This window comes from Vicugna pacos, chromosome 10, assembly GCF_048564905.1.
Source record: "Vicugna pacos chromosome 10, VicPac4, whole genome shotgun sequence".
Lineage (NCBI taxonomy): Eukaryota > Metazoa > Chordata > Mammalia > Artiodactyla > Camelidae > Vicugna > Vicugna pacos.
In genome coordinates this window covers 37,261,746-37,285,433 of record NC_132996.1, presented here as the reverse complement: position 1 = coordinate 37,285,433, position 23,688 = coordinate 37,261,746, and the positions used below count along the sequence as shown (strand labels likewise).

At 39.6% G+C, this 23,688-nt stretch overlaps 2 protein-coding genes, 1 long non-coding RNA gene and 1 other non-coding gene across 5 annotated transcripts in view; 1 reads left to right on the top strand and 3 right to left on the bottom strand.

The window, feature by feature from the left end:
- Positions 1-4,375, bottom strand: part of LOC102538092 (calcitonin) — a 136,029-nt gene extending 131,654 nt beyond the window's left edge. The window contains exons 1-2 of one of the 2 annotated variants that reach the window (XM_072969562.1): positions 4,153-4,375; positions 3,641-3,725 (exon numbers count right to left, since the gene is read on the bottom strand). The gene's annotated coding sequence lies outside the window, so the exon portion shown is untranslated. Of the gene's footprint in view, positions 1-3,640; positions 3,907-4,152 lie in introns of those variants that run through there. The other variant, XM_072969563.1, reaches the window with a different exon arrangement.
- A 121-nt stretch (positions 4,376-4,496) lies between these two features.
- Positions 4,497-14,712, top strand: LOC140698730 (uncharacterized). The gene is made up of 3 exons (XR_012076595.1): positions 4,497-4,648; positions 10,793-10,932; positions 14,394-14,712. It is a non-coding gene; the product is annotated as an uncharacterized lncRNA (long non-coding RNA).
- A 1,482-nt stretch (positions 14,713-16,194) lies between these two features.
- Positions 16,195-16,266, bottom strand: TRNAT-GGU (transfer RNA threonine (anticodon GGU)). The gene has a single exon. It is a non-coding gene; the product is annotated as a tRNA-Thr (tRNA).
- A 4,449-nt stretch (positions 16,267-20,715) lies between these two features.
- Positions 20,716-22,963, bottom strand: LOC107034053 (calcitonin receptor-stimulating peptide 2-like). Its single transcript, XM_072969566.1, has 4 exons — positions 22,878-22,963; positions 21,978-22,109; positions 21,371-21,555; positions 20,716-20,800 (listed from the first exon to the last, which is right to left on the bottom strand). The coding sequence occupies exons 1-3, from the start codon at positions 22,961-22,963 to the stop codon at positions 21,396-21,398; spliced, it is 378 nt and encodes a 125-aa protein (XP_072825667.1). The 3' UTR covers positions 20,716-20,800; positions 21,371-21,395.
- Between the last annotated feature and the right edge of the window lie 725 nt (positions 22,964-23,688).

Genomic DNA, 23,688 nt, shown 5'->3' with positions numbered 1-23,688 from the left:
CAGAAATATACACATATATACACATTCACAAAATTTTATGGAGATAAAATGAGTGGTTTAAATTTTATTTTAAATTCATGTGTAAATTCTAGACTATCACTAGACTCATAACTAAGACTTAATACAAAGTTCTGAAATTGAGTAATAAGAAGCTTCTGATTCTGGTCAGCAGTTTCTATGTGTGTGGGTTTAGGTATCAGACGGTTGGTTACCACACCACCAAGCAATTCTTCAACACCAGCTGGGTGTCCTACAATTCAACTAAATTCCAATATTATCTGCATGCAGAAAACATCAGATCCCACAGGCTAAGGGTTCAGTCCCACAAGACAGTGCCCCTGCACATACAATTCAGACACCAACCAAAAGTCTAGATTGTCACTAGTGCTTCTGACCAATGGACTATAGATCAGAGGTTCCCATAACTTTCTTCTGGAGTTTGACTAATTGCTAGAGCAGCTCACAGAACTCAGGGAAACATTTTACTTACTAGAGTTACCAGTTTATTATAAAAAGGCATAACTCAGGAACAGCCAGAAGAAACTGATGCATAAGGCAAGATAATGTGGGAAGGGGCACAAATCTTCCATGCTCTTTCCAGTCAAGCCACTGTCCCTGCATCCCCAACATGTTCACCAAAACAGAAGCTCTATGAAACCCAACTTTTGGGGGGTTTTATGGAGACCTTGTTACATAGACATGATTGATCAAATCATTGCACATTAGTGATTAAATTCAATCTCTAGCCCTTCTCCTGCCAGGACGCCAGGGAGTGGGGCTGAAAGTTCCAACCTCTAATCTCGTGACTGGCTCCACAGGCAACCAGCTTGCATCTTTGGAAGCAGTCCAAAGTTCCTCATTAACCTAGCAAAAGACACCTTTATCACTCTCATCACTTGGGAAATTCCAAGAGTTTTACAGGCTCTGTGTTGGAAACGGGACAAAGACCAAATATGTATTTCTCATTATAAATAACAGCATTGAGACAGGATGGGAGTGGGCAGGGCACAGCCATTCAAGCAATTAACATCAAAATGGTGAAAGATTCAACTCCCATTAGGCTTTGATGCTCAGGATGATGAGAGATTTAACTTCTAGTAGATCTTGAGCTTTATTATACACTCATTGTAGTATATTAACATGGTGAATAACACGCCCACAGGCACCATGGCAGTCCCAAGGCTAGACACAAAAGGTCAAAGAGTGGGAAATGGCCAAATTCCCGGGAATCCCAGCCCCTTCCCCAGGCTACTCAGACTGGTCCTTCCACTTATTAGCATATGAAGCCACCAAGCCCATAAAAACCAGCAACACAGTGCCTCATGGCTGCCCCTCTCTCCCTCTTCGGAGAAGGCCCACATTCTGTCTACGGAATGGTACCCACTTTTAATCTGAGCACCCAACCCCCATACCTCGTGGCCTTTCTTTTGCCTTTCAATGTATCTCTCTGAATAAATCTACCTTCACTGAACTGTGTGGCTCGCTCTTGAATTCTTTCCTGTGCGATGCAAAGGACCCACACTTGGAGGGGCGTGTACCAGGGGCTCAACTGAAGCCTGGCACGTGGCCCTTCTCTTGCCCCACATCCGTTTTCCTGCATCAGTATCACACTGTTAAAATGTCTTTTTTTCCCCCAAAGTTTTCACTTCCTCTGGGAAAATATTTACTGAAAAACTGTATTTCGGAACTTAGGTAAAAATACTGCTTTTGGAACAACCCATGTGCAACCAAGACTTTTTTTTAAGTCTGGCTCTTCCTCTGTCTGGCAGGATTTGAAGCTCTCTAATTAACTAAACTGCTCCAAATTATACAGAGATTATAGTTTTTGAAGTACAGAGCCAAAGCTTTCTATCAAAGGACCTACTGTGAGACAAAGTAGAAAGGAAATGAAGTGGTTGCTAGCCTGGTGTATATTAGAATATTATCAGAGAGAACGATAGCACTTGTTTTTGGGGAGCTAATAAATCGAGATAGCAGGGTATCCAAATGGGAATTTTACTTAGTGATCTGGCAGTAATGTAATGTGATGGTTAATCTCGTGTGTCAACCTGATTGGGCCAGGGAATGCCCAGATAGTTGGTAAAACATTTCTAGGTGTGTCCTTAAAGACTTTAAAGAATGGATTTTGTTACACCCCTATCCTTTCCCTTTCTACTTGGTACTCAATGTCCCATATAAGACCAGTAACTTGAAAAATATTTCAGTAAAATTGGCTGTAAACATGATCATGGGGACAATAATTTGTTGGGTATAAACTGGATCAGCAATTTCTGAGCTCCGACACTGATAACGTATCCTGTGTTATACAGGCTTACAGAACTGTTTCTCATGGCTCGGATGGGCACTTCCTTGACTCTCACTTCCTTTCATTCTGATGAAATGCAACTGTGAGCGTGCATAATGAAATGTGCAAAGGAGGCTCCTTGTGTTGACTGTACTGCTGTGTACTGAGGCGAGTACTGTGGGGCGAGCACCTAGGGCTCAGGCCAGGGGCACAGCCATTCAAGAACTGGCAGGGAGCCCTCACAATGAGTCCTGAGGGGAGGCTCCCAAAGCCCAAGAAAGAGGCTCTCCCTGGAGCACAACAACTCGGTCCTCTGTTGAAACCATTATCTGTCTGCACACAGAGAAGTCAGAGCCATGTACAGGGTTTTCACATTCCTCCAGGCACCCATTCCAAACAGCATTCTAAAGACCAGATCTCTGCCAGGAAACAGTGAAATCCTTCATTTCCTGTTCTACCAAACATCCTTGTTCTGATAAAATCCGCAAACATAATATAGGTTGTTTTCTATAACTTTAAGAGCAAATGCCGGGAGGGGAAACAAAAAGAGCTATTTCTCTTTGCTGAGCGCTGAGGGAACACGCTTAATGATGAAAACGATGACAGGGAAGGATCTGTGTTCTGAGAGACTTTTAGTGAGTCGTGACGACCTCCCACACACAGTGTCCTCAAGGGACAGTGGGGGTGGGGAGAAGGCATCTCATCAGTGTTGTTAGTGAGTCAGGCTGCTGTCAGGGTTCCAGCTCTCCTCTGCTAACGTAGGCAGGGGGAGAATGCCAAAGGAGAAATGCTCCTTACTTTTAAGTGAATGAGAGCATATTTTCGGAGTGGAAAATAATCTTTTTTGAAAAAGATGACGGAAAGGGGCCACTCTTGAACTGAGTACCATACTGCGTAACAGTTATAGCCAGTCTAGACAACGCAAGCCTGATGAAGTTGGGGAAAGCAGTCAGGGTGATATTCCTCCACTTCTGGTGCTCCACCTGCAATTCCAATATTCACCCTGGGCCATTTCCACTGGCCTTTGATTAGACATTGAGGACTAAGTTTAGTAATGATCTCTCATTTTACTTGAACACCAGAGTGAAAAGTTAGGTAACCTGAGTTAATCACAAAAATACTGCATAATCATTACAATTGTTAAGGCCTCACAAAATTGCCTCATAACGTAAGGAGGAAAAATCAGATGAGTAAAAGAGGCAAAATAGTATAATTATTTTCTTTTTATACTGATAGGTGAATTCTCTAATGGAGATTTTTAAAGATTATCAGGCTCAGCTAAAGATCGCAGTGCTGAAAATCTCCCCAGTTTTCCAGTCTGAAATAAGCAGATCTGGTTCCTAAAAAGACACTCACAGAAACGGCAGTAGGCCAGGGACGCAGGATCCGCCTGGTCCAGGGTGCAGTGCTGTCATGTCTTCCAGGTCCGCGTGTCAACACCCTGGAAAAGGTCAGGCCTCCAGGCTCGCTACCCAGCGAGGTTGGGCCCCGCCTAGAGCCACGCCCAGACCCAAAGGGCCGCACGCCTTCGGCACAACGGACTCGGGATGTGGCTGGGAAAGCCAGGACTAACTGGCCCGAGGGCTCTACACTCAGCCAGACAGTGGCCATGGATGTGGGGAGGGACCTCGGGGGTATCAGGCCAAAGGGTTTTGGTGGGAGTTCACAGCTCCAGCCCCGGGCCATGCAGGAGCCTCGAGAGAGCCTCACGGAGCTGAGGGACAGCCGTGCTCTCTTCCTGCTGCTCTTGGTGCTGCGGGTCCGCCAGAATGGCGGCTAGGCGTCCCCACCCCCCAACCCCCGCCAGGGCCGTTGGGCTGCCTTTTATCGGCAACGTCTACTCGCTGGCTGAGCTTCCCCATGTTTACATGGAAAAGCAGAGCTTGGTGTACCCTGAGGTACAGCCCGACGGGCCTCAGCCAGGGCGAACCCAGGCCTCCTTCCTGAGTGGGCCGAGAAAGCGCGAGCGGTAGTGAACCCTTTCCGTGTGCTGGAAACTTGGAGGAAAACCAGCTTCCTGGGTGTGACAGCGAGATTTTCAACGTTGACCCGCAGCCTCGCCGAGGATGGCGCTCCCGCCCGACGCGCGCGGGAATCTGGGCGGGATCTGGGCGGGATCTGGGCGGGATCCTCCCGCCCCTCAGGGCGCGGAGGCGGTGCGCCTGCGCCTGCGCCTGCGCCTGCGCCTGCGCAGTGGGGTCCCCAAGCCGTCCTGTCAGGCGTGACTCGTGCTCCCTTCAGCACGCCGACCAGAGGCTCAGCTTCTTGTCCCTACGGAGCCATATGTCGCGTGTAGGTTAGATTCCCTTCCACCCAAGACTTCTCGGGAAAACCAGGCGTCCGAATTCTAAGACCGAGTTATTGGTTAGTAGGAGTTTGTTGGATGTTTGCACTTGAGAACGGCTGGTCTAGGCGTCTGTTATGAGGATTAGAGAGCGCAGGGGAGGGCCTCTGGGAAATAATTGTGAAAGAGCGAAAAATTAATGAGTAAAAGTCGGTGCCGAGTCCCACCGGGAGCCAGGAGCGTCCCCACGGCAAACACTGATACTGCGCCTGCGGTGGACCAGCCTCCCCTCCAAAGCGGGCTCGTCCACTCACAGCCGCCTGGGCGGGGCAGGTCCTCTGGTTCCCCCCGTTTTACAGAGGAGGAAACGGCAGCACAGACATGTTGAGTGACTTGCAGACAGCCACACAGCTGCTAACTAGCAGGGGGAAAGGGCCAGGACAGTAGCTTGCGTTTGGAAGGGCATCATGACCTCAGAAGGATGCAGAAGTTTCCAGAACACTGGCACCCGTTTTTGTTTTGACAACCAGCCAGTCTCTGCCAGGTGCTGGGGATGTAGACGTTAAGAAAGCAGTCACAACCCTATTTTAGGGAGTTACAGTGTAGAAAGAAAAAAAAAATTTATCTAACGATTGACCACATACAGTGTTTTGAAGGAAAAGTACAGCAGGGCTGTTTGGCAATTGTGGTTCAGGTTTGGGCTTTCATCCATGTTTAAACCTGTTTTTACAAGAATTATTCTAGATTTCTGCTGCTCAATAATAGCTTATATCGCTGAGGGGAGGCTGGACTTAAAGCAAATATATGTAATTCTTAGATTTTATTTTCCATCCTCCAGTTCTCGAGTGTATTTCCATGGTTTCCATCAAATATATTAGATCTCTGATGTGTTGGTACGAAGTAGCATAATATTCTAGAGAAATCATAAGATGTGAAAGTGCAAAACCAGAGTCTGAGTCCTCTTTCGTAGATAAAACTTGACCTTTACTTGTCTGAATCTTAATTTTCCTTCATATGTGTGATGGTGATAAGAATAACTGAATACAGTTAAGTGCTATTTGAATGTTCTTGGTTATTAATTACAGAACAATTTATTAGGCCTACAAATTAAAAAGTATATTTTAGCCAGTTATGTGAAATGATGTCATGCAGAATAGGAAATTGATTTTCATACATAGGTATTAAAACTGAAAGGAACTTTGTATTTACTATGAATATTCTTTTAGAGGAGAGGGTAATTTAAGTCTTATAATAGATTACAAATTATAAATATGCTGGAAGATTGTTATCTTGGCATAGGTAGATCTGGTACAATGAATAAGAATTTGGCATGGGTAACCAGTTTTATTGCTGGTACAACTATGTTGTACTGAGGCAAGCATGGGTTTTCACAAAGAGGGCTCCTTACTATAGATTGAATAGGGCTAAACCTTACTATTAGGTGCAAGAGGGACAGAGGAAAAAGAGAAAGGAGCAAAAATGAAAAGGATGTATGCATTGAAGAGTAGACATTGTTTGCTTAACTCTCCCTTAGGTGGTTTTCAACTTGTCTGACATGTTAACTGTTTTTTTTAACACCTTTATTGTGGTATGGTTTCTGTACAGTAAACTACACATATTTCAAATGTACAATTTGATGAATTTTGATAGATTTATACACCAGTGAAACCACTACCACAATCAAGCTAGATAACATTTTCATCACTCCCCAAGAGGTGCAATTTTTGAATTCCCAATTTATCTCTTCCCACCCCCTTTACCCACTGGTAACAGTAAGTTTGTTCTCTATGTCTGTCAGTCTGTTTCTGTTTTTAGGTAAGTTCATTTGTGTCGGTTTTTTTTTAGATTCCACATATGAGCGATATCTTATGGCATTTTTCTTTCTCTTCTTGGCTTACTTCACCTAGAATGACAATCTCAGGTCCATCCATGTTGCTGCAAATGGCATTATTTTATTCTTTTTTATGGTTGAGTAGTATTGACATAGTTTCCAATTCTGACAATGTCTCAAACTTGGTATGAGTTGTTAAAATACTGTATCTTTTTTGGAAGTGAAAGACTATTATCTCCTGTACTCCTGGAAGTTTGTGGAAAGTTGTTGTATGGCTTATTTGTAAATAGAATCTTATTTTTCCACTATCTTACTTTATGATTTGGAGACATGTGCTCACAGGAAAAAAAAAAGAAACCTAGACTTTAAAATTGCTTATGAGAAATGACAGTCACTTCAGGTGACACCTACTTTTATGAAGTCTGTGAATTCATTTTTCCCTTGTAATACTTGAAAGGATGACAACCAGTCCTCAAGTCTTATACATTTATTTTAAAAGCAGTCTTGAGTAAAAATGTACCACATTGAGAATTACCAATTCCTTGGAGATTCACTCTGAATGTGCAAGCTTCTGGAATGTATTTAATCCTTTAATTCTGGATCCTCCTACTCTGCCATCTTCTCAGAATCCTCTACCCCATTTTGCTCTTAATGTAAAAGCCAACTTCTTACTGTAGCTTACAAGGCTTTCTAAATCTTACCCAGTAATTCCCATCCTTGTTATAAAAACTGAGTAAGTTTTTTTAAGATATGGATAATCACACACCATTCCTAAAAGTTTAATATTATCTTCATTTCTTTCAATTTTATCTTTTATTCTCTGTCTCCAACCTTATTTCTAGTTTCTTAAACATGCTTTACAGCTGTGTGTGGTAAATATTTAACAACTGGTAGTTCTCTAGGGGATGGGGGAAGGCCTTATTTGTAGGATTTGCAAAATTCTACTGTGTAAATCCTCCCAATATGTCTACTTCCCTGCTACCAATGAGATGGCCCTGAACACAAAGTATGGAAGAGATGCAAACAATGGCTTACATGAGCTGATATGAGCAGGCCCCATCATGCCACTGATACTATGACTATGCCCCAGTCTCTATGCTTGAAATCCCCTTAATGTCCCTCCACTGCCTTTCAATCTTCAGATCTCAAATTAAAGTTTATTTCTTTTTTTTTTCAAATTAAAGTTTATTTCTTAAGGTAGCTCTTTCCCTAGTTCCTGACAAGGCTACATCTTTGTTGCATATACCTGTAGTGCACTGTACACTGTGATTATTTTTCTTATTCATCCTCTAATGAGAGCAGGGATTGTATGTTTTCTGTTCATCACTGTATCACTGCCACTGTATTAGTAGTAGCCTGCCATGACACAGTATCATAGACAGATAACTTAAACAAGAGACATATTTTCTTTCAGTTCTGTAGACTGGAAGTTGGAGATCAGGGTGCTAGCATGGTCAGGTTCTTGTGAGGTCTCTCATCCTGGCTTGCAGACAGCCTCCTTCTCGTTGTATGCTCACATGACACAGAGAGGGGGTGAGGGTAGCACAGACAACTCTCTGGTGTCTCCTCATAAAAGGGTGTTAATCCCAGTATGAGAGCCCCACACACATGACCTCATCTAATCCTAATTCTTTCTCAAAGAAGCCATCTACAGATACCATCACTTAGGGATTAGAAATTCAACATTAAAGTTTGAATGGGGCTGAATTATTTGATTACTCTTGGAAATAAGCTGAGTTCAACACCACCTCATGAGATTACATACCTGCCTTACAGAGAGGCCCAGCATTCCTTGGCAGGTCCCCAGGTCTGGTGTATATGACACTGCTTTCTGATCTCTCTAGGGTTCTATGGAGTTGTCTTTACATTCCTGGGTCATGCCTCATGCCGTGGGCCCACAAAATAGCTTTAGTGATCCTGCTCTATCTTGGCATCACCTCTTCTTTTCAAATCATCAGCTCTGGTTGCTGGGTGTTCTGTCATTTCAATTCTAGTCATCAATGATTGAGTATGCAGCTCTCGGCAAAGGTGGTCTTCATCAGCTATACTTGCAAAGGAATCTGGCTATCTCATAAGAGCTGTGTGGTATTCAGCTGCCACCTTACAAGGTCACTTTCCATTCAGATTTGAAACTCCCACCATTCTTCATGGGACCTTCAATAACTTCCCAAATCCAGATAGACGGACTGATAGTTCGCATTTGCAGAGGAGAAATAATTGACTAGACTTGGATCCAGTGACTTGTGAGCTTATTCAGGCTCGTTATTTCTTACTTTTCTGGTTGCTTTGGCCTTCTGACAGAATGCTGTTCATTTTTAGAGCTGTGATATGATACCACATTCCAGGAAAGCTTTTCTATCTGGATTAGATTAGAACACAGGCCCTGTGCTACTCAGGGTTACCATTTATTAAAATGGGTTTGTTTTTTTTTTTGCAATCATATTATCACCTTTTTAAAAATTGAAGTATAGTTGACATATGGTGTCATGTTAGTTTCAGGTATACAACATAGTGATTTCAACATTTATGTACGTTATGAATTGATCACCACGATAAGTCTAGTAACCATCTGTCACCATACAAAGTTACTACAATATTATTGACTATGTTCCTTATGGAGAACAAAATGAAGACAGTTCCTATATGAATGGAACTTTCAGCTAAAGTGTTAGACATTAATCAGATATTCACACTAATAAATGCATAAACTAAAACTGAAATGGTGAGCTAAGGAAAGGTATGTCTACTCTTTGAAATTAAATAGGAAATAAATATAACCTATACCCAGGATAGTTGTCTGAGAAGGCTTCTCTAAGGAAACAACCCTTAGCTGAGATGTAAGAGATGAGTAAGTGTTAACTGGGAATAGAGAAGATACAGGAACTTTGGAACAAGGAAATAGCATGTGGAGAGGGCCTGTGGTAGAAAGAATGTGCAGATTCTAACAAACTGAAAGAATGCCAGTGTAACTGGAGTTCAGAATAGGAGAGAGAACAAGGTGAGAAATGAGGCTGGAACAATAGTCAGTTGCCACTTCATAAGCTTTGTGGACTGTATTAAAGGTTTTGTATAGGCCTTGGCCACTGTTGGCTGCATTTAAGTAAGCAAGAATCTACTTCTACAACTTTCCTAGATTTACACATGAGCCAGGCTCTTCAGGAAGTTCCTAGAGTATCCCTCTTTATGGAAACAATTCATCTCATCATTGTCCTGGCAGGTCTGAAGAGGAGAGATAAGGCCAAGACTTATAGTGATTGGCTCAGGGCTCTACAAGAGACAAGGCAAGACATTTGTTAGCTCTCCCAATAATTTATGTGCAGCAACTGCTACAGGAATATTCAGAAAAGTTTCACCAGGAGTAGAAATATCTGAGGATCCAAATAATCCAAGAGCCTACCCCAGTTACATTCTTGATAATAAGTAATTATCTAGAATGGATCCAGCTAATGGATGGCTCATAGAAAACTAAATCCAGCTAGGAACTTCATAGTAAAGAAAATGTGATTTACTTTAAAACCCCAACAATTAATACCCAGTCCTTTCTTCAGAGGCATGGTCTCAGTCACAGCCAATTATCCCTGGAAAGTCTGCCCATTATGAATTTCTTGAGAACCAAGTGAAGCAGGAGAGCAGAGAAAGTGAGTTCTGCTTACTAGTAGAGGATTTTTCTAAGAGTCAGAGTGATCCGAAGAGAGAATAAGCTACCTCAGGAGATAGTGATCTCAAAGTTTAAAAGTGAACTAGAAGATGACTTGAGGAATGCTATAGTGTGGATTCAAGCATGCAGGTTTGGTCTACACAGCCTATAATGGTTTCTTCCTACCTCAAGAATCTTAGAGGCAGACAAAATGGTGTGAAACAGTAGCTATCAGTTCCAGAGAAATGAGACATTGGAGAGAGAAAGCAGCTGCTATTAAAAAGCACTCAATAATGAGGAAGAACAGAAGGACTTAATTTTGTTTGGAGTGGAAGCAGTTTATGGCACTGCACCTAAACTGATCTGGGTCTGGGAACCAGGGCAAAGAAATCTGACATTGCATCCTTTCTGGGCACTGTGGCTTCAGACTTGAAATCAGTTCAGCACATGCAGCCAACTCTGCTAAATATGCTTTCCCAAAGTTGATATTTGAGTAAGTTATCATAGTTTGGGTGAATAATAGTTATCTATTGCTGTTTAGCAAATTATCTCAAAACTTGGCAGTTTGGAAGATCAAGTGCTTAATATCTCACGGTTCCTGATGGTAGGCTATCTGGGAGAGGCTCAGCTGGGTGGTTCTGGCTCAGGGTCTCTCTTGAGGTTGCTGTCCAGCTCTCAGCTAGGTCTGCAGTCATCTCCGGGCTCAAATGGGGCTGGAGGATCCACTTCTAAACTCAGTTATTTCATTGTTGACAGGCCTCCATTCCTCACTGACTGTTGGTCATTTACCTACATTCCTTGACACACAGACTCCTCCATAGCCTGCTTGAGTGGCCTCTTTTCATGACATCTGGCTTCCCACAGAAGTGATTCAAGAGGGAGAAAGATGTGAACAAGTAAGTGAAATAGTGCCCCCAAAGGAAACAGGACTCATATATATAATATATTAAGATCTTTTACAACTAAATAGTAAGAAGATAAGTTGTCCAATTAAAAATGGCAAAATAGTGGCAGAAGAACTTTACAAAAGAATATAAACAAATGGCCAGTAAGTATATGAGAAGATACTCAATTATCACTTTTAATTAGGGAGATAAAAATGAAAATCTATAATGAGGCACTGTTACAGTATCATAAGAATGGCTAAAATTATAAAGGTTGAAAATACCAATCATTGTCAGGCTTGTATGAAACAAGTTAAATGATCTGAAACTTATGCTGGAGTGTAGAACCATTTGTTAACTGGCATAGTCAATTTAGTTGTACAGACATATACCATACAAGTTCTAGCTATCCAAGAGAAATGACTTCAACTCTTCATAGAAACACTTGTATGTGAATGTTCATAAGAGTGTCATACATAATAATTAAAACTAGAAACAATACATCTATCTGTCCATAATACATCTTTGGTATACATTAGAATGTTACTTAATTCTTTCTCCCCAACCCCTTGGAATTGACACCTAATTAATACCCAATTAACCTCCCAAATAATTATATACTGATACATGCAACAATATAAATCAATCTCCCAAACATGATACTGAGTGAAAGAAGCTATATAAAATAGAGTACATACCATATATCTACTGAAAAATGAATCCACACTGATACAAATCACATCAGTGATTGTGTGAGGCAGTGGTTTGGGTGATATTGATTTCAAAGTGATAATAAAGAGCATGCTGGGGTGATGGAAATATCCTATACTTTTTTGTGGTAATTGTTATTTGGGCTATACGGCATATTCTTGGTAAAACTTACTGAAATAATATAGCTTAAAGTATATAATTTAATATTTATACCTTATTAAAGTTATTTATAAAGGTGAGAAAAAATTAAAATTATGTAAACTAATAAGTTTTAGAATGCAAAGGCTAGTTCACAGAAAAAAAAATAGTATTTGGAAACTTTATTGTCTTCTCTTAGTCTTTGCAAGATCAACCACAAGGCAAAAACAATATATATGAATAATATCATTAATCATATCAATTTCATATATATAGATTTATAGGTAGATAGAGATGTAAATATTTTTACCTCCAGGAAGCACTTTCTTCTGTTATTTAAAAAATATTTTTTGAAAAGGATCACATAATAAGTCTTATAAAAAATCTCAGTAATTTTCCCAAGTAAAAAAAATTATTTTAAAAATTTATAGAGATCATTTTATCTAACCTCAGTGTAAAAAATCTGGCACTCAATAACTGATATATAATTTTCAAAGCTATTTTAAAGCTAGAAATGTTATTCTTAACAACTTTTGACTGAAAATGGAAGTCAAAACAAAAATTATAGACTTAAAAATGAAATATTTATATCACATGAAATGTCACATGGTTAAAGATGAACTTAGAGATCAGAATTGGTCTTCTGTAGTTTCATTATTGATTACTTCAACCAATCTTTATTTAAGGGCTAGCATGTTCTAGAAATCTCTTTACACTCCAGGGATATAGATAAAAAAAACCATGCAGCTTCATTCATAGAGTTACATGCTAGTGGAAGTACATAGACCAAAAAAACCACTATAAATATATAGTATTTCAGATAATGATAAGTTCTTTGGAAAATATACAGCTGAATAAGGTGACTAGAGAGTGATCAGAGAAGGGATGCCTTTTTGCATATAGTGGTAGGGGAAGCCTTCCCTGAGAAGGTGATAATTCAGCCATATTCTGAAGGAAGGGAAGGAGTCATGCAGATATTGAGGGAATAGCATGTTAGGCAGAGAAAATAGTAAGTGCAAAGACCCTGAGGAACCTGGGAGTGGAACAAGCAATGGTTACTTGATAAGAAGGGAAATTAGAGAAATTATAGGGGGTCAGATCATGGAGTACCTCGTAGGCTACCATAAGGACTTTGACACTTACTCTGAGGATGGTGGGGAGCCTGTGGAAAGATTTGAGCAGAGGATAGATGCGGTATAAATTGTATTTTTAAAAGATCATTTCAGAATCATCTACATAGCAAAAAGGGTAGAAACAGGGAGATCATTTGGGAGGTTGCTGTAATAGTTCAGGTAAAACATAATGGAGACTTGGATCAGGATGGAATCAGTTAGGTGGGGAAAAATAGTTAAATACAACTGATCAATAAAAAGAAAATATAAGCAATTTAATTCAATAATTCAGCTCAGAAATCTAGAAAGAGACCAGGTCAATCTAGAAAGAGACCAGTTAATGTGTTTAATCTCCCTTTTTAACAATCATGTGGAATAAGGGAATTAAGTGGGCCAGAAAGAAATTAATGAATTAGAAACCAGAAAGACAGTGGAATTGAAAAATAAATATTAAAGGTAGTGCTTTGAAAAGTTCAGTAAAATAGAAATTGTTGGTAATTTGAATGAGGAAAGGAAAAACACAGATACACTACATCCAGAATGAAAAAGAAGATATAATCTCAAATATGAAGATTTTAAATTATAATGAAAATGTACAATTTGCTAATACATGCAAAAATTTTTAATTAAAAAGTTTTACAAAAATATATACAAGTAAAATATATAGAAATAAAAATAGAATAAAATAAAACAATAAATTTGAATAGCCATGGCAGAAATTGAAAACCCTCTAAGAGCTATGTTATAAAAAGAACTCTACGAGAAAGTTTCGCAGGTCAGTTACATCAAGCTTAAAAGCACAGATAGTTTTCACACTATTTACACTGATCTAAAACATAGAAAAAGTTCATAACTTTGCCAACTCATTTGATAGCTCCAATTCTAAATAGAACAAAAGGAGTACAAAATCCTAAATGAATCACAGCAAATTGAATTTAGAAAAATATTTTAGTACACATCCTCTGACAAAAGTAGAATTTATGAAGAAGCAGTATAGTGATCTAAGAGTGCAGACTCTGGAGTCAGCTTAGAAACAGGTTTGTGTCTTGGGATGGATCTGATAGCTGTATGGCTTTAGTGAACTTGTTTAATCTTGTTGTGCCTCAGTTCCCTCTTCCATAAAATAGACCTTTTAAGAGTATCTACCTTATCCAGGTGTTGTAAAGATTGAAAGAGTTAATATCTTCAATTCACTTTCTAAAGTGCCTAGCAGGTGGTAACCACTCAAAAGTATTATCTATTAATATTAGTTGATATTTTTAGAAATATGTTAGTCAATTACTATGTCAAAGGAAAAAAGCCATAAGATAATTCTTTTAAGTAACAAAAGATATTTTGATAAAACTTAATATCTATTTTTGATTTTAAAAAATCTTCCAGTACCTAGTAGGGAGTTTATTCATGTATGTGTGTATACATGTATAATATACATTTTATTGAATATGCAAGAAGTTCTACATAATATAATAAGAATACAAATATGAAATGTGATTTATAAACTGTTGTTTATAGATGATGCAGTTGTCTACCTGGAAAACCCAATGCAAATCGAAATCCAACAAGATTTTTAAAAAATTGATAATTATCCTAACTACCCTCTGGAAAAATAAATGTGTGAGAATTGCCAAGATCACTTTGAAAAAGAGAAATATGAATGCCTTTGCCCTACTGGTTATTAAACTGTCTTACTGGTTTATAAACATACCAAAAGAGGAGAAAAGAAAGATCAGAAGATGATCAACAAATCAATGTGGGATGACTTGGTTTATTTAATAAAAGGTATTGGAACAGGCAGACATAATCTGATCAGTAATAAAATCTCTGACTGCTTTGTAAGGGTAATCACTGTGTAGTTTCTGAAATTCATTATGTTGTCCAGGGGATATTTGCGGAGCCAGTGTGGAATCTTGCATTAGGGAGGTGATACCAGAAGCCATGGCTTATTGAGAATGGTGCATTAATTCTCTAAAAACAATTCTTTCTTAAAATTTTTTATTGAAGTGTAGTCGATTTACAAAGTGTTAACGACTGGTGTACAGCATAATGATTCATTTATATGTATTACATAATATATATATATTCCTTTTCAGATTCTTTTTCATTATAGGCCATTACAAGGTATTGAATATAGTTCTTTGTGCTATACAGTAGGACCTTGTTGTTTATCTATTTTATATGTAGTAGTTAGTATCTACAAATCTCAGACTCCCAATTTATCTCTCCCCACCCCTAGTAACCACAAGTTTGTTTTCTATGTTGGTGAATCTGAACTGTTTTATAAATAAGTTTGTGTCCTTTCTCTTTTTTTAGACTCCACATGTAAGTGATATCATATGGTATTATTTCTTTCTCTTTCTGGCTTGCTTCACTTAATATGATGATCTCCAGGTCTATCCATGTTGCTGCAAATGGCATTATTTTATTCTTTTTGATGGCTGAGTAGTATTCCTTTGTATGTATATATGTATGTATATGTGTATACAACTTCTTATCCAGTCATCTGTTGATGGACATTTAGGTTGCTTTCATATGTTAGCTATTGTAAATACTGCTGCTGTGAACATTGGGGTGCATGTATCTTTTCAAATTACAGTAAAAACAATTCTTAATTTATGTATCTGTCTCCTTATAATTCTCTCAGTTGTTGTTTTACATAATTTGAGGCCACATTGTTGGGTGCACATATGTTCATGGTAGGTATATCTTCATGCTCAATTATTCCTTTTTTCCCATAACTTTTTTTTTTGCCTTGAATTCTATTTTCACTATATAAGAAATAACCTCACTTATTTTTATTCATATTTGTCTTGTCTTTTACTGTCCTTTTATCTTAATCCATTCAGAATCCTTGTGCTCTTAATATTTCTTGTGCAGAAAAACAGCGCTAGATCCTTTAAAACACACACACATGATCATCTTGGTTTTTTATTTAATTGGTGACTTTAATTTACAAATATTTTAAAGTGATATAAGCATTTACTATGCCGTCTTTTATACATAATACATTTATTACATAATTTGGGGTCTTTTTTCCCCACTTTCCATTGAATGGAATAGATTCTATTCGCTAGTTAAAAGTTACTCATTCCTTGTAAATTATGATGGTTGCCTTAATTTAAAAAAAGACTTGTACTTATGTGCATTTATTCCTATTAGTCATGATTATAACAAACAACCATCTATACCATTTACCTAGCTTAGAAAATAAAACCCTAGGAAATAATACTTTGGTAGAAGACATGTGTATACCCCTCTTTATGACACCTTCTTTCCTCCTCCTCAATGTTAATCACTCTTTTTTTTCCCTCCTTAACAGAGGCACTGGGGATTGAACCCAGGATCCCATGCATACCAAGCATTCGCTCTACCACTGAGCTATACCTCCCAACCCTAGGTTTTTTTGTTTTTATTACTCTTTTGAATGTCATATTTATTCTCCCTAGAAATTACTGTGTATTTTTGTTACATACGTATATAATCCTAAGTTTTATGTAGTCTTGTTATACATGTTTTATACTTAAAGCAAGTAATATCATCTAGTATATATCCTTTGTGACTTGGTTTATTTTGTACTCAATATTATATGTGAGATTTATCCAAAGTTGATACATATTATTTGTATTCAGTACTACACACTGATTGTACGTATCCATTATATGAATAAATCACAGTTAATTTATCAGAGGTATATATTATCCAGTTTTAACAGCAGAAGATGGGAACTGAAATAAACAACCTTTATGATTTTAAGAAGAAATGAAAATGGTAACCAAAATAAAATAGTAAAAAGAAACAAGTGAATTTTCCAAATTACCTATTCAGCAGATTGGCCTAAAACCCAAATCTCAGTAACAGGGAAAACAAGCTATCGTAGCAAAAATAATTTCATCCGCTAATGCCTCTTGTATGGGTCTATTTGGGCAGTCATAACAGAATATCACAGACTAAATGACTTAAACAACAAAATTTTATTCTCTCTCAGTTCTGGATGCTGGAATTACACATAATTACATATACATCAAGGTGCGATAAGTGTTACTGTGTGGAGAGGTCTCTCTTCTTGTCTTACAAATGGCCTTCTACTTGTTGTGTCCTCACCTGACCTCTTCTCTGTGTGTGGATGAGGGAAAGAGAGGGAGGGAGGGAGAGATTTCTGATATCTCTTCGTCTTTTTATAAGGATGCCCATGTTCGTCTTTTTATCAGATAAGGGCCACACCCTTACAACCTCATTTAACCTTAAGTACCTGCCTAAAAGCCCTTCTCCAAACATAGTCACAATAGGAGTTAGGGCTTCAGTACATGAATATTGGGGAAGGAACAAATTTACTCTACAATACTGCCAAATCATATATACCACTTAGCTATTGCCATAACAATGTTACCAAAAAAAAAAAATCCCTCAAAATCTTACCAGCTTATAAAACAAATATTTATTTTTATTGCTCATGCGAGTGAGGTAGGGATGAAATGGTCTCAGTTGTTGCGTGTAGATCCAGACTGCAGTTCAGGTTTAGGTCTAAGGGCTATTTTTGGAGCCCAGGCTAAAAGTACAAAGGATACCTAAGACTTGGTCTTTTCAGGGTGATGGCAGAAGCACAAGAGCACAAAACCCAATTACATAAACACATTTAAAGACTCACCTTGAGCCAAATTTACCAACATCTCCTCAGCCAAATAAAATCACATGACCAAGCCCAAAATCAAGAGGCAAGGAAGTCAATTTTACCCACTATGTGGCTATGCCAAGGGTAACCATGTAACACAACTACAGCATAGTGGAGAATTGGGAGTAATAATTCAGTTAGCTACAGCATGTGTTCTCAAGATCTGAGCGTTTGGCATGAGCATTAATTGACACTAAAAGACATTCTTTTATGTCATTCTAAGTGAAGTAAGCCAGAAAGAAAGAAAAATACCATATGAGATTGCTCATATGTGGAATCTAAAAAAAAAAACAAAAAAAAAAACAAAAACAAAGCATAAATACAAAACAGAAATAGACTCATAGACATAGAATACAAACTTGTGGTTGCCAAGGGGGCAGAGGGTGGGAAGGGATAGACGGGATTTCAAAATTGTACAATAGATAAACAAGATTATACTGTATAGCACAGGGAAATATACACAAGAGCTTACGGTAGCTCACAGAGAAAAAAATGTCTCAATGAATATATATATGTTCATGTATGACTGAAAAATTGTGCTCTACACTGGAATTTGACACAACATTGTAAATTGATTATAAATCAATTAAAAAATTAAAAAAAAATGTTTCTATTTCCTGGTTCAAACAAAATCTCAAAAAAAAAAAAAAAGACATTCTTTTGCTGCAGTGGCCCATGTGGACCTGAGTAGTAAAAACTGATGCTGCAGCCACACCAAAGTCTCCATGTTGTGCATTGACTGCCTTATGCACTCCTAACATTTATTCTTACGGTTTTGATTCAATGCAGTTTCCATAGTGGTTTGAAAGTTCAGATTGGTCACACTCTTTCACTCTATGAGCTCTGAGTAAATTGAGAAATACCCAGATTTCTGGTGGAAATTTAGTACAATATTGGCTCTGTTATTGGTGAAGCTGCCTTGGATCCCAGACTAAAGTGGTCTTCCTGCTATTGCCTCCATTGGTAAGAACTTACCTACCTAGCCATAGGTACTGCTCCTAGAGAGTGCCTTGCCCATCTGTATCAGTGCTTGGGAAAAAGAAGAAAAGCTGGTCAGATTAATCCAGAGGAGGAGAAAGGGAGAGTGAGCATTATGTTCAAACTGAAGAAATGGTCCCTGTAGGGGCCTGGAGTCACGAATTGCAGAAGTCTCCACGTGCTTGAGGGATTGACTATCAGGGTAATTGCTGAAAATGAAGACCTTCCCACAATTAAGCCTGAAGGATATAGAGCCTAGAGGGAACCTGAGTTGACCACAAACACAAAAGAGAAGGTGACTTGACTCCGTTCATTACAGAAAAATTTATTGACTGCTACCTTGTGCCAGACATGTTGTTCTGTGTGTAGGGGATTCAGCAAATTAACAAAATTACCATATTCCTATTTGTGTAGAAGTTACATTGTTCATAGGAAAGGGTACAAACAATAAGCCAAATAAGTAAAAAAATACACACACACACACACACACACACACACGTACATACACTATGATAGTAGGTAATTAGGGGTAAAGAGAGGAAAATAAAGCAAAGAAGAGGGTTGGAGTGTGTTGATGTGCTGAGGTACAATTTCACAAAGGATAGCCAGGGTAGGTGATATTTGAATCAAGATCTAGAGGCGATGGGGCCACTGGGTAAGAGTACTCTGCAGAAAGGTACCAGCAGGTGAAAACAACTAAGGGTGCTGGTGCCTGTGAATATAGCATAAGGGGTAGTAAGAAGGCCAGTGTGAAGGAGAAGTATGATGTCAGAAGAGGCAGTAACGGGACTGGTGATGAAAGGAAGATAAACTCAGACCCTGTAAGCCATTGCAATGACCCATATGTTTACTCCTTGAAATAGTCAATGGAGTATCCTGTTTCCAAGGGAAACATGGCCTGCTCTACCTTTTGGCTAAGGTAGGGGTCTTATGTTTAACATAGACTGAAGTGGAGCAAGGCTCATAATTCTTTGTGCTTCTGAGGAAATAAAAGAGTCAGTAGTTAGGAGGATATGACTTTTCTAACTAAAAAACCCCACTTAACTGTCCACCAGTGAAACTGGCTGCCCAGTCACCTTGGAAGTTATAGTCAGAAGCTGGTCACTGGCACTTGCTGCAGATGCCCAGGGATATTGAAGCTGTGAAATTCCTATATCAAATAAGCATCTAGACCCTATGACATCCCACATTCCTTCCAATACTGAGTGTCTCTGATTCCATAGCATGTATCACCTCAGTCTCCCCCAGTTAGAATATAAGCTCCATGAATGCAGGGAGTTTCGTCTGTTCCGTTCATCGCTCTATTCCTGCAGCTCAAATAGTGTCAAGCATATAGCAGACACTCAGTTGTTTGTTAAATATAGGAATTCTCTGCTAAACTTATTGGAGGACCCTAAGCAATGCACTCTTCTTCTCTGCACCTCAGAGAGTAAAAAGTTGGATTCGATGTCATCTGATGATCTTTCCAAGTCTGCCAGTCTGTGATCCCATTTCATACTGTGAGCCATTGTTCTAAAGGGCTTTGTAGGCTATGGGGTATATGAAAGGGTGATCCTGGGGAGGAAAGGCATGGATTGGTAGGGGCAAACCTGAGTCAGAGAGAAGTGAACAGGTAACTTCTGGGGCTGGGGACCAGGGTAGTCTCTGAAATTAAGTGTGAATGTCTCTTTGAGATGCCGGGGGGTTCTAATTCCTATAAGGGTGTTTCCCTAGACACTGAGGGTACAGGATACTGAGGACCCACCCCGAGCATGTTGTCTTTGCCTCATTTGAGCCAGCCTGGTGAACAAAGTGTTCACAGGTCCCTGAGATTGTCATGGGAAAAACAGCAAAAATAGCAGCAGGGACTCCTTTTAAGTGTGTTGAAAATACAGGTTTTTACCTGGATGAAGTGCACAATGAGAACATTTCTTTACGTGAAGAGTTCCCTTGAGGCACAGAATTAGTATGTGTCCCCAGACCCCCACAAGGCAGTGATTTCATGTCCCCCTGAGGTTTAGTAGAGCTGCGACCATCAACAGGTTGACTGACAGGGCTCAGATTTGCTACCAGATAAACCAATGAGACATGAATTATATCGATTGAATACAGAATCAAATATAAAAAAGACGCATGTTGGGTAACTGCAACAGTTTTATTCTGCATTTAGGTTCAGTTTATTTCAAGGAAAAGAATGTTTTCAATATCAACAGGCATGCATGTATGTGTGTCTTCCATGCTATTATTTTTTGTAAGTAGCTTTCACTGCAGATTAAGAGTTCAGGTTCATGGTGACCTAGGAGGAAAAAAAAATAACAGCTAGAATTTTATTACTCATTAGTTGAGAGGCTCTTGCCATGAATTATCTCAATTACTTTTTATTTTAATGATAACAAGTAGGTACTATTGTTGCCTTTAATCTGCATGTAGAAGCTGAGGCTCAGAGAGGGTCTGGCCGATGGTCATAGAGTTAGTAGAGGACACAGTATTTGAACTCAGGTCTAAGTTCTGAATCCAGATGTACAGACATTGAAAGGAATACTCGAAAAGGATTGAGTCTTTGCCTTTCAAACTAAAAACTAGGATTCTTACCATTATAACTGCAAAAGAATAGTGTTTTAAATGAAAAGGATCTATATTTTCTGGCAGATGATCTCGGTGTCACTGGGACATACTGAAAAAACAGAAATACTAATTCTAGGGATTTCAGCTATTGGGGCTCTGTTCTTTCTCCAGAGAGTAGAGTCATCACGTTCTCCTGTGAGTTTTTTTTTTTATGATACAGACCCAGGGAGGGCTAGGGTGTGACCTACACCCCTGTAATACCCAGCCATCTGCCCAGCCATCAAGGTACTAGGGCAGTCACCTTCTTCCTGGAGTCATTTCACTGCTCAGAACTGAAGTTCCCTGCTATCCTGGCCAAAGGCTTCGGAGCCCACATTGGTGGGCACAAAGTTTCTTTTAACCACGCTCCCAGATCTGCTCAGCCAGCCTGCTATCTTGTGGGTCACACAGGTGGCAGTGTCGCAGGATCTCTTCTGGGCAGTGATGCTGTTTTATAGAAGGAGAAAATGAGAAAGCCTGTCAGTGAGAGGCTGAGGGTGGGTACCTGCCCCATGGGACCTTCAGTGGAAAATTACTGTTCTTGAGAGGGACCAATGAGCCTTAAATGTTTCTGCTAACCAAAAATCATCACAGCAGAAAATCATAGGGCATTAGGGAAAATGCCATAATCACTCCCTGTAGATATTTCCAGAGGTGTCAGAAAATGCAACAGTGGCTCTGGGTCACTGGCCTTGGAACACAGAATGGTAATAGCAATCTTTCCTGTATAAATAAACTAAATATCAACCAATGCTTTTGAGACCAGAGAAAATTATGGCATTATACCCAATCTCATTCTTAAAGATATGCCTTCCTGGTAAGCCAGGGGTGAAGGTAAGCTATGTTCTTGGAGAGGTGCAGAGACCTACCTGAAGTCCTCTGTCTCCTGGTCCAGCTCACTGACCTTCATCTGTACGTAATCCTTCACCATGGCAGCCAGTAGGAGGCACATTTCCTCCTCGGTGAGTGTAGCAGGATCAAAGTCACTCTCCAAGTCTAACCTAGAAGGGGAAGGAAGTCCAACATCTGCTCTGAGCCTTTGCCTACCTTCTCCCCAGGATATAAAGCCAGGTTTCCCGGTTTCTCTACCTCCCCTTAGGATGTGGCTGCCCCAACTTTCAATGGATAGGACACAAGCCCAGTGTCCATTCAAAAATTATGCAGCTTCAACAGGAGTTAGGCTCTGTTGTGACCACAAAGAAATGGTTTGCTGGAAGTGGATCATATAGGCTTATGAAAGCCGATGGTTAGATTTTCAGGAATATGCACTTAATGTTAAATACAAATATTATTCAAAATAAATGCTAATGATAGTTTGAATCTGAAAATGGTTTCAGTTTAATTTGAATGAGGGTGAGAAATTAGATGAATAGATTGCATATCAGATTTAATAACAAATTTATTGGCAAAGCAGCAATTTGAATGCAATCTATTTCTCAAATTATGGTTAGATTAGTAACTATGTTTGTGAAAGATGGAGATGTTTAAAAGCAGTAAAATATGCTCTAAGTTTGAATGAGGTATATGAAATTTACATAAACGAGTATTGTATACCTTATGTCTATTTGTAAATTGTGCTATATAACTTTGTAGCACCAAAAGTTTATGATAAACTTATATACACATTTACATTCATGCATTCATACCCTACCACACATTCCCCCACCTCCACCCACCAAGAGCCAGATGCAACACAGTACTACTGAGAACACAGACTTGTATGATTCCAGGGACTGTAGGGGTGGGAGCATTCCTATCAGGGCTCTTACCTGAGTGGTGCTGCTTGGAACGTGCCCGCCTGGTACAAGACCAGGATGCTGAGGACCAGGAAGGGGGAGGACTTCCAGAACCCCATGATGCCTCTCTGCAAGGGAAAATGATGTCACCCTGTAGCAGTTAAAGATCTATGAACCCATAGATCCAAGCTCTGCTCCTGCCTCTCCCTCTAACTTCCTGGCATCCTGGATCCAGGCTGGTCATGTCATTTCCCTTCACCATTGTTTCCTCCTCAGCAAAGTGGACTGCTGGAAGATCCAGTAAGCCTGTAGCACACCTGGTTTATCAAAGAAACCTTACAAGACAACTGAGTGATGAGGTCTCAGTCCATAGCCCACTCCCCAACACCCACACACTCTCAAATACAAACTGTTGGCCAGGACTCCTCTGAGGACAGACTTGGAGTACCATGTCACCACAGCTTTTCCTATAATGCAACACAGAGCTCTATTCCCACCCCACCCCTGCATTGCGGGGATTTTGCTCATACCAGGCAGGGGTCAAGGAGTAGAGAGGACATATCTGCAATTTGAATCTCTGAGAAACCAAAGAACCAAATTCTACGGTTCACCTGATCCACATTTTGGCAAAGAGTACCCTGTAAGAAACAAGCTGGTAGAGTCTCAACTTGAGACCCGGGATTTAAACTGGAGGAAAAAATATCCCAGAACCTGCAGCTGGGGCTTGCGTTTAATGGTTACCTGCCCCTGGTCTTTGCACCTATTTGTCATCCGCTTACACTATCCGAGGTTCCGAACCCATTTCCCTAGGCACAGGGTGTGATCTGTGAGCGCACAGTCCCCA